Source organism: Ursus americanus, chromosome 32, assembly GCF_024610735.1.
Source record: "Ursus americanus isolate L20-20 chromosome 32, mUrsAme1.1.p, whole genome shotgun sequence".
Classification (NCBI taxonomy): domain Eukaryota; kingdom Metazoa; phylum Chordata; class Mammalia; order Carnivora; family Ursidae; genus Ursus; species Ursus americanus.
The window spans coordinates 2,317,501-2,327,081 of record NC_142158.1 but is presented as its reverse complement, the minus strand read 5'-3'; the positions used below and the strand labels follow the sequence as shown (position 1 = coordinate 2,327,081).

The 9,581-nt window shown below is 50.2% G+C and overlaps 1 protein-coding gene and 1 non-coding gene across 2 annotated transcripts; both read left to right on the top strand.

Moving 5' to 3' along the window:
* Nucleotides 1-72: 72 nt before the first annotated feature.
* On the top strand, nucleotides 73-533 carry LOC123794181 (histone H2A type 1-E). The gene has a single exon (XM_045800406.2). The coding sequence runs from the start codon at nucleotides 114-116 to the stop codon at nucleotides 498-500; it is 387 nt and encodes a 128-aa protein (XP_045656362.1). The 5' UTR covers nucleotides 73-113; the 3' UTR covers nucleotides 501-533.
* A 6,741-nt stretch (nucleotides 534-7,274) lies between these two features.
* Nucleotides 7,275-7,346, top strand: TRNAH-GUG (transfer RNA histidin (anticodon GUG)). The gene has a single exon. It is a non-coding gene; the product is annotated as a tRNA-His (tRNA).
* Nucleotides 7,347-9,581: the final 2,235 nt, after the last annotated feature.

The following is a 9,581-nucleotide window of genomic DNA, read 5'->3' as shown; positions in this document are numbered from 1 at the left end:
AAAGCCCCAAATTTAACCAATGCAAAACCCTCTTTTTCGCGCTCAGGGGTTATAAAAAGTGCCAGGCTTGGGCTTTGGCTTCGGTACCTACTTTCAGTGCAGTTAAGGTCGTGATGTCCGGACGCGGCAAACAGGGCGGCAAGGCTCGCGCCAAGGCCAAGACGCGCTCCTCGCGGGCCGGCCTCCAGTTCCCGGTGGGCCGTGTGCACCGCCTGCTCCGCAAGGGCAACTACGCCGAGCGGGTCGGGGCCGGCGCGCCCGTGTACCTGGCGGCCGTGCTGGAGTACCTGACGGCCGAGATCCTGGAGCTGGCGGGCAACGCGGCCCGCGACAACAAGAAGACGCGCATCATCCCGCGCCACCTGCAGCTGGCCATCCGCAACGACGAGGAGCTCAACAAGCTGCTGGGCCGCGTGACCATCGCGCAGGGCGGCGTCCTGCCCAACATCCAGGCCGTGCTGCTGCCCAAGAAGACCGAGAGCCACCACAAGGCCAAATAAGGAGGAGCAAGGTTAGGGACGTTGTAAAACAAAGGCTCTTTTCAGAGCCACCTATAGTTTCAAAAAGAAAGCTGACAACACATCTGCATTTTCACTTCTTGGTGATGATATTGTAAAGTGTTTCTATTTGGGGAGAAGGAAGAACAGCTCTATGGGTAATCCTGGACGTAGTCTGGCCTACACAAAGGACAGTTTGGAGATCCTCGGGCGAGGCTAGGAAGTTAAGAAGTTCCAAACGGGCAAATCCCTAAAACCATTTTAATTATGATCCTATTAATTAAGAACACATGTATTTGCTTAATTCACTCACATTTGCTCAGGACACAGCAATGGATGCAATTGGAATATCTGCCTCCATGAAAATTGCTTCTAGGCAGGAGAGACAAACCTGTAAACATACAATGGGTCAGGTGATAAATACCTATGAAGAAAATAGAGAAGGTATAGAGCATAATGGGAACTCCTACTTTAGATATAAGGTAAGTGTAGATAATTCATTTAAAGGTGTTACCTCATCAGAGACCTACATAGATCAGAAGAGATGAGCCAGGTATATATTAGGGGAGGAGAATTCCAAGTAGAGGGGGCTGCAAATGCAAAGACCTTAAGACAAACGTGTGTGGCCTTTGTTGGGAACAGCCAGCAGGCCCTGAAGGCTATGACAGAAAAGTAGGAGGTGGGGAGCACGGTAGAAGACTTTATAGGGTGTGTAAATTAGTGTGTATGAGTAATCACAAGCCATAGCAGTCCTGATGTCTGAGGTAATAAATTTGATAATACAAGTCAGCTAGATGTGAAAATCTATGGACTCCAACCCCCTTTAAAAAAAAAAAACACTATAAAAGTAGTATTAACTTTATCGTGTGGTTCACAAAAAAAGATTTAGGAGCACGGTTTATTATCCAACACACAGGTTTATTTGCTGCTGAATGGAAGGAAGAAAGTTTCCTCTGTCTGAGTTTCTTCTAGCAGGACTAAGAATTAAATTGACATGAGACAGGTTAACAGGAGAAAAAAAGTTTTATTTTGTGCGTGGGAGGCCCAGTAATGAAATTGAGACCTGAAAGAATGATCAAAGCAGGCAGCTTTTATACATTTTAGATAGAGACGACCCCCCCCCCAAAAAAAGTGAGGACTTGACAGGATAAAGAAAGCAGATGCTTGGGAGCCTGAATTAGTAAAGAATTCTTAGTAAAAGTTGGGCTGAGGTAGTAGATTATTAAAGAAGTAACAAGGTTTGTTTCTAGAGCCTTCTTTGCTCTTAATTTCCTCTTTCTGGTGATAAGGATGTCTTACTTTTCAGTCCTGGGAGGGTGTCTTTCATAGGGGAGATCTGTTTCCTTCTTTCAGGGGGACAGAAAAGGGTGTGATGTCCTTGCACCTGCTGTTTCCCGAGTAGCTTCCATTCAAAATAATCACTATGCCCTGTGGTGCACTTTGGGGCGGCCTGTCCTGGGCCCCTACACTACTCCTAGTCTTTGCTTACAGAAGCCCTATTGAATAAAACAAGAATAAAATACAAGAGACCCAGGAAAAAGATTATGGTGACATAGCCACGCAGGTTAGGTTCTCTGGGAGCAGATGCTGAGACGGAGTTTAGGGCGCAAGATGTGATTAGGGACCAACAGCTGTGAAAGGAGGAAGAGGAATGAGGATGGGACAGAGAATGTCAGACTGTGCTCAAGGCAGACAAACGTGGGAGCTCTGACGCCTGGGTTGCCTGCCAGCGATGCCCCACGCCTGGTGAAAATCCCCCTGGAGCATTCTTTGTAGCCCCACTTTGCTCCGTCCGGGCTGTGGGCTGCCCGGGGCAAGGGCGTGACCTTGAGTGGGGTAAGCTCTGTCGCTCCAGAAAGCCCGAGGGAGCTCAGCGGCTGCCCAGCTTCGGACGGCACTCACTCCGCAGCTGGACAGCCCATCTTTCCTTGGGGGGCAGGGAGGGAATCTGGACACCACATTTTTATGTCTGTGTCATACAGTAACATGAATGTAAGTATCAACATTGTGCCTATGATAATATTTGTAAAACTTACTTTTTAGCATCTATAGCTAGCATTAACTACCTTCACCAGAGAATTCAAAAGGGATGTGTTTTCTTTTTAGAGAAATGAGAAAATCTACAGACTTTCTGAAAATCTTTACTAATGTTATAGGCTCCTGTAATAGTCTTAGATGCTTCCATCCTTGCAGATGGAAGGTGATACAAAACAACTGTAGGAACTACGAGACGATCTCCCACTGGCCTGCTCTCCTTTCTCCAGATCCAGCAAATCATTTCACGTATCCACTACTGGGAAGAATCCAGCTTTGCACCATTAGGTGAAAGCTTCAAAATGAAGAGTTGAGGCCCAAATGAGAGGAGAGGGAGCCTTTAAAGAGAGGTTATAAGGATCGAATCCCCATGATGAGACTTGAGATCAGCGCTCTTATAAGAGGAGACCAGAACACCTCCCTCCCCGCAGCCCACAAACAAATCACAGGGGCCACAGCGAGATGGGGACCCCTACGTGCCAGGAAACAGGCCCTGAGCAGACGCCGAATCTGCCGGCTCCTTGATCTTGTACTTTCTAGACTCCAGAACTCTGAAAAATAACTGTGTTGCAGGGTGAACTGGGGAGATCCTAGGGACTCGACCCAGCCAGACCCAAAGGAGTCCATGAAGGTTCTCTTGGTCTTCTCCTGAGAAGGAATTCAAGGACAGACATGTACACAGGGGACACGTGACAGAAGCAGGAAAGTTTATTAAAGCAAAAAGCAACACTCTCAAGATAGGAGAGCAGGCAGCTCAAGAGAGAAAGAGAGAGCTGTGCCCCAGGAGCTGGGTTCCTATCCTTTACTGACAGCTGTGAACTAGGGGGCTGAGTATTTGTTACGTGGGGCCGGAAGCAGGGCTTCCCGCTTTTTCCTCCTCACTCGCTCAGGGGTTTCCTGTTGAGGCGCCGCCATCATGGGCCTGTCTGGTGGGATCCGGCTGCTCGTGGATGCGGCCAGGACAGGCCACTGACCTTCCCCACAGCTGGCCATGGCCACCTCCTTGCTGGCCTCCGGGCATCCTGTTAGAGCCTCACTATCTACTCTAACATTTGTTATTTAAGCCACCCAGGCTATGGTATTTGTCATACCATCTCCAACTGAGTAAGACGAGAAAGTACAGTGTTATTTCTTTAATCAGATTCTCAATTTGTAAGAGATAAATCTGTCAATCAGGATATTATCTACTCAAACACACACCCCACACAGAACTACCTGGTCTTACATACTTTGGTCTAAAGTGTGCAAAACTTGGGTGCGAATACTCAAAAGATGCTGGAAGATTTCAGCAGAGGAGTATCACGATCAGATTTGCATTAATAAATACCCAATGAGAAAGGATAAAACTAGATTTAGTTATTCAAGTTATGTTTACAGTAGCAGATTCCTGAAAATGGGGACCACAGTTAGTACATACTTTTCCCCGTGTTCCACTCGTTACCCCCTCATCTTCGTACCTATTACTAGATGGAGTGATTGTAATGCACTGGGGATAGGGAACAATTGTAAGGTCAAATCTAGTATTTAATATCAAATCAAATATATATACCTCAAAGTAACTGCATGATTCAGATAATTAATACTGACAAAATCTCAGAATACACATGGTTATGGGTAATGAGGATGCCTGACAAAGGACAAAAGACTATAACTTCATGGACATGGCCTCACTTACCAGGGACTCTCAATCCTACACGTGCTATTTTAAGCACCTGATAGGAGTTTTAATTATTTACAAGAATGCCCAACTGATATCTAGATCCACACTTGGCCATCGGTATATGAATTTAAGATCCCAGATCTTCCTTTGAATAATATAAAGGAAAATATAAAAGAGCTTTGAGGGTAAAATCAGTTGTGCAAATGAATGTTGTTTGACCTTTCAAAAGCTAACCTCCTTCTATTCACGGTAGAATTGCTAAACTCATTGATATTTTTGTGGAGAATCATTGAATCTCCTACTTTGTTTGCTTGAAAAGTTTACAAATTAATAAAATTATCAGACAAGAACTGGAAAGCATTGTCAGGGATTGCCAGGTTCGGTCTGGCACAACTGCTGAATAAATCAGAAGCCTTCCCGAACATACTAGTCTCCAAAATGTCCTTTCAGTAGAGCAGTTTACCCAAAGAGAGAATATTAGAGTTGTTCCATCCATCTCCTGGGGGGAAGGAGTACTGTGTTACCGTGGTCATTTCCCCCCCTCCACCCTCCAGAACTAACCCACCACTGTTGCCAGAAGCAACTAGAAATCATGGTGACTGCCTCTCTTCCCCCAGGGAATCAGGTGTGACGGCGCAGTGGTACTCGATTTCAGTGTCTGATCAAGTGTGCGGTAATCTACTCTTCGGCTCTTACTATCCGTCCAACCTTTGCATCAAGTGGAGAGAAGTAGAAAGTTTACGTTTGCAGAAAAGATCAAGAATTCAGCTCCAGACATACTGAATGTGAAACATCTATCAGACATCCGGGGGAGGTACCAACCAAGAGGCTGAATATCACCTCGGAGTTTGGGGTGGAGGTCTTGGCTGAACTCCCAGAGTGTGGGCACAACCATATAATCCCCAAGGAAATGAGAGAAAGTAGAGAATGAGACCGAGCCTTGAGGACTTGAGGATGGAAGCATGAGCTGATACATAAAACTGAGCACTGGGGGCTAAGGAAATGGGACGAGAGTCCAGGGAGTGGGGTGCAAATGAAGAAATGTTTCCGGAGGAGGGAGCGGCCACCTGTGTTAAGTGCTGCCCGGAATTTGAGCTCGAGGAGGACTAATAATCAACGCGTAACTGGAGTGTTTGGGGACAGGCAGGCTGAAATCCATTCAGTAAAAGCAATGCAATGAAAGAAGACAGTGTGATGACAGTTTCGGAAACTGTGGCCGTGAACCGGAAGGCCAGTGACGTCAGTCGCTCAAAGGGGAAGGAGGAGCAAGGGAACACGCCTTCCAGATGAAGCAAATAAAAGCATCTTTGAATGCTGATAGGAAAGATCCCATAGAGATTTGCTTTTTAATAATATAGGAGAGAGAGAAGGAAGAGTTGCTAGAGCTATGCCCTTGCGTAGGAGAAACGTTCTGAAATTTATTTCTAGAAAATGCAAGATTGTCCGGAGTAGGTAAGCGCCTGGCGTTGTGAATGTAGAGCTAGTAGCTTGGCCTAGGCCAGCCTGGTGACGTGTCAGACAAGAGCCTCAGGAAGGCCTTTAACCGTAAAAGGCACAAGAAAAGAGGCCGACCTCTGGGGCCATACCGAGGACCAGGACACACGGGATTAGCTGTCCCCTCTCCTCAGAGAGAAGCACACGCAGATCAGTCCAACTGCCAAAAACAAGGCCAACAGAGAACGCTGAAGGGCACGAGTGTCCACAGCAGCTTTCTAGATCTCGGAGAGGAGGTCCCTGAGGGAAGGAGAGGAAACAGAGGGCCGCCTCCAGCCTTCCCCTCCCTTGTGCCGCGCTGAGCTCCTGTCCTGGAGACCAGAAACATCCCCAGCTCCCTTCCGGGATCGGAAACCTCAGAAGGAGTAGCAGGTAGTTCTTCGGGAAACCTGCCTGTAGTTAGGGCGGCTTTGTGTGATCTAGAAGAAAACAGACAAAGACGCTCTCGGAAGGAGACACGCCGCCTTCGGCTCTGCGGAGAAGCGTTGTCCAGACAGCGGTCGAGGGACTTCTGAACTGCTTTGCTTGCATTTTCTATGGATTTTTTCCCACCGGCGGCCCTAACCCGGGCACCCGTGGTCCACACACGATAAAACCAGGCTTCGGGCCGGCCACTGGCTGTTGGGAGAAGTTGCTTTCCGAAAGCACGGATCTGCACTCCCTGCCCACCACTCGTCCTGCGGCCAAGCGACACTCACGCAGAGCCTCCTGGAAGTGGAGCCCGGAGCGGAACTACTGGACACTACAGTCACTTCTCCTTGGGGCACGGGGGGCGGGGAGGGGAGCGCAGACTGCCCTTAATTCAAGTCACGGCAGTTATCATATGTCATGAGGTCGGACGTCATAGTCAGGGACGTCGAAGGAGGAGGAAGAAAGGATCGCGGGACAGAGGAAACACAATTCACCTCGACTGGCAGGAGTGCGTGGTGGCGGAGGCCGCGAGCAGCGTCCCGGACGGACGGAAGCTTGCCAGTCTAGCCGGTAAAGAGCAGCCCGCGGGGGCAGGGGCGTCCCGTGCACCTGCCGGGCCGCACGAGCAGCGCGCCGTTCTCCCCGGGGTTCTGGTGACCCGGGTGGGCCCAACAGAGAGGTCCTAACGCGGCGGAGCCGGTGCGCAGCGCGGGCTGCGGGCCGAGGCCCACCCGGCCTCCCGGCTTCCCGGCCTCCGCAGGTGCGCGGCTCCGGACCGGCCCCCGCCTGCGCGCCAAGCCCCCGCACATTCCCAGTTTGGCCACAAATGGGCGCCGGGAAGGTTCTCTTCGAAGCAGCGCCTCTCCAGCCTGGGGCCAGAGGTCAGAGGACCGAGCATTTTGAAGTGGCTGGGAGCGGACGTGAGGGTGGTGGGTTCGGGGGTGTTCGCACCCCGGGCGAGGAGCCGCCAAGGCCGGTCAGGTCCATGCGGGCAAACCTGCTTCTCTCCCCTTTGGTTTGTTTGCCAGAAGCGAAATCCTGGGGAGGAGGAGGACGAGGCCGCCCCCGGGTGGGCAGTTCCGAGGAAGGACAGAACGCAGGGGTCTTGGGACGACAGGAGCAGGTGTTGCTGACAGGGGAGGACGGCAGGGCCCTCGGCCGGCGACTCCCGGTGGCGCGCCGTGATCGTATAGTGGTTAGTACTCTGCGTTGTGGCCGCAGCAACCTCGGTTCGAATCCGAGTCACGGCAGGAGCCCCTCCTTTTCCAACAGCCAGAGACGCCGGAGGCGCCCTCCACCACCAGTCCGGCCTCCCGGGGTGTGTGTGTCTCTGTTTTTGTGCTTCTCTCCCCAACCATTCCCAAGCCCCACAGTCCTGTTGGCCCTGGCTGGAGGTCCCAAGGAGAAACGGAGGTAATAAAAATAAACCTAGAAATCTTTTCCTTTCACACGCGAGGGAATGACTGTCCAGCTGCACACCCAGGTTGACTGGCGACCTCTCCGAGCGCACACAGGCCTAATTAGAAATCGCACATCCCGCGGTTGGTGGCTGGGCCAGTGCTAAGAAATTGGAAACCTCTGCAGAAAATGGGGAAAACTTTTGGAGGACAACATTATGGCTCAGAAGATATCTAGCCTCTTCAGCTTGCAGAGCGATTTAGAAAGGGGCAGGTGGACCGGGTAAGGTGGGTGGAGGGGAGAGTGGACCTGAGGTGGGAGGCGGCTGGAAGGAGACAAGCAGACCCCCACCAAACTTCCAGAAGCCTCCTTCTCCCAACACAAGTGGTGTCTCATCGCCCCAGGGCCTTGCAGATATCAAAGGCACCACAAATACTGTCTTCTGTCTTCTTTCTATTTTTAGCAGCTTATTAAGAAATTCTAGCATGAAGATCTTCGATTTTCAAAAGCCTTCCCTTCTTAAGGCTGAACTAGTCCCCATTCCTTCCCCACTAGTCTGACACAGATTCTGAAACTTGCACCAGCAAATCTTCAGAGATACTGTAACTGGGCTGAAGTGGCTTACACTTTCGCTGTCATCCCTCTGGTGGCCCCAGCGGTTTCACGCCACTATTGTGTCACCTGTATCACATCTACTTTTATGTGTGTTATTTCTAATCAGTTTTCCATGGGTGAGGACAGGAATCACGTATGTATTGATCCAGAAGTTTCGGTTCCTGTCGATTCTCTTGCCACCAGTGAACGAGGAAAGTCTGATTTAGAACAGAGACAAACCCCTGAATCTTGCACACATTGCCTTCCACTCCTACTGGCCTGAGTCACAGGAAGTCACAGACTATGGCCTAGAGGCTACCTCTTCATAAGAGGGTTAGGGTCCTAAATCTGGCACTGAATTAACCTGTAGCGCCAGGTGAGTGAGGGGGTAAAGACCGATACTCTGGATTTGCTCAGAAAGTAGAGAGCTTGCTTGGCATGGACCAAAGGGTACTCGGCACCAAGCACGTGCCTATGTTAGATGTATCCAGGTCTCTGGCTCACGGGTATATGCGTAGCTTTGAATAAGCATCAGTAGCAAATCTGGTATAAACCGAGCAGGGGAATTATGGGACAAAAACTTTGCAGTTTCCGGGTATCCTTTTATGAATGCGTGAATATGGGTCTGGGAGAGAGAAAGCTGCCCCCTTTGCGGCATTCACGATCTGGCTTCTAAATCTCTCGGTGCCTCGTCACCCTCATCTCTCAGTGGATGGTGATGAGAATTACCACTTGCTACAACTGTTCTAAGGCTTTAAGGGCCTGATACGCACGACACCACTAGCTTGCTGAGGTACAAACACGTGACCCAATACGCCGTTGTGCTTACTGTTAAATGAAGAAATTGCATCGCTCCTTCTACGGAAGAAGGCCTTTGTGCAGCATGATGTTGCAAACACCGGCACAAAACTCAGCATTCTTTTTCAATGACTGCAATCTCGTGCGATTCTGATGGTGACGAGCTGATTCCCACCATGACAGGCAGAGTTTGGTCCGTCCTCAAGATTAAGGTTGATTTCAAGATTTCAGCTAGCCTATTGACAACGCTGGTCACGGCCAAAATGTTTGCCGTAACAGGCTCTCCATTTGGGGAAGGCACAGAGAGAGGTCTTGGAGAAAGGCAGATCGTGGGAAGAAGGGCCACAAGTCAGGGAAACAGGAAAAGGAAGGATTTACGTCCAAGAAACTTTCTCTTAATCTGAGCAGAAACCCAGAGGGAGCATGCTAGGCAGGGCTTGGAGTATTCCTGTCTCCCCAGCGTGCAGCCATCTGTCCCGACGCAGACCACTCTCGCGTCTCCTTTACGCCGGCACGGCTGCTCGTGTCTTGGAAAGCTTTTCAACAGGGAAACGAGGGGCTTTTCCTCCAGGACCTCCCAAAGAACAGTCAGTCGAGAAAGCTTAAGACGTGTAGAGGTGCTGGCCTTGGGATGAGCCCGGCAGGAGCAGAAGCTCTGGGCCCCAGCGCCGGGAATCAGAAGCAACAGCCCCCCA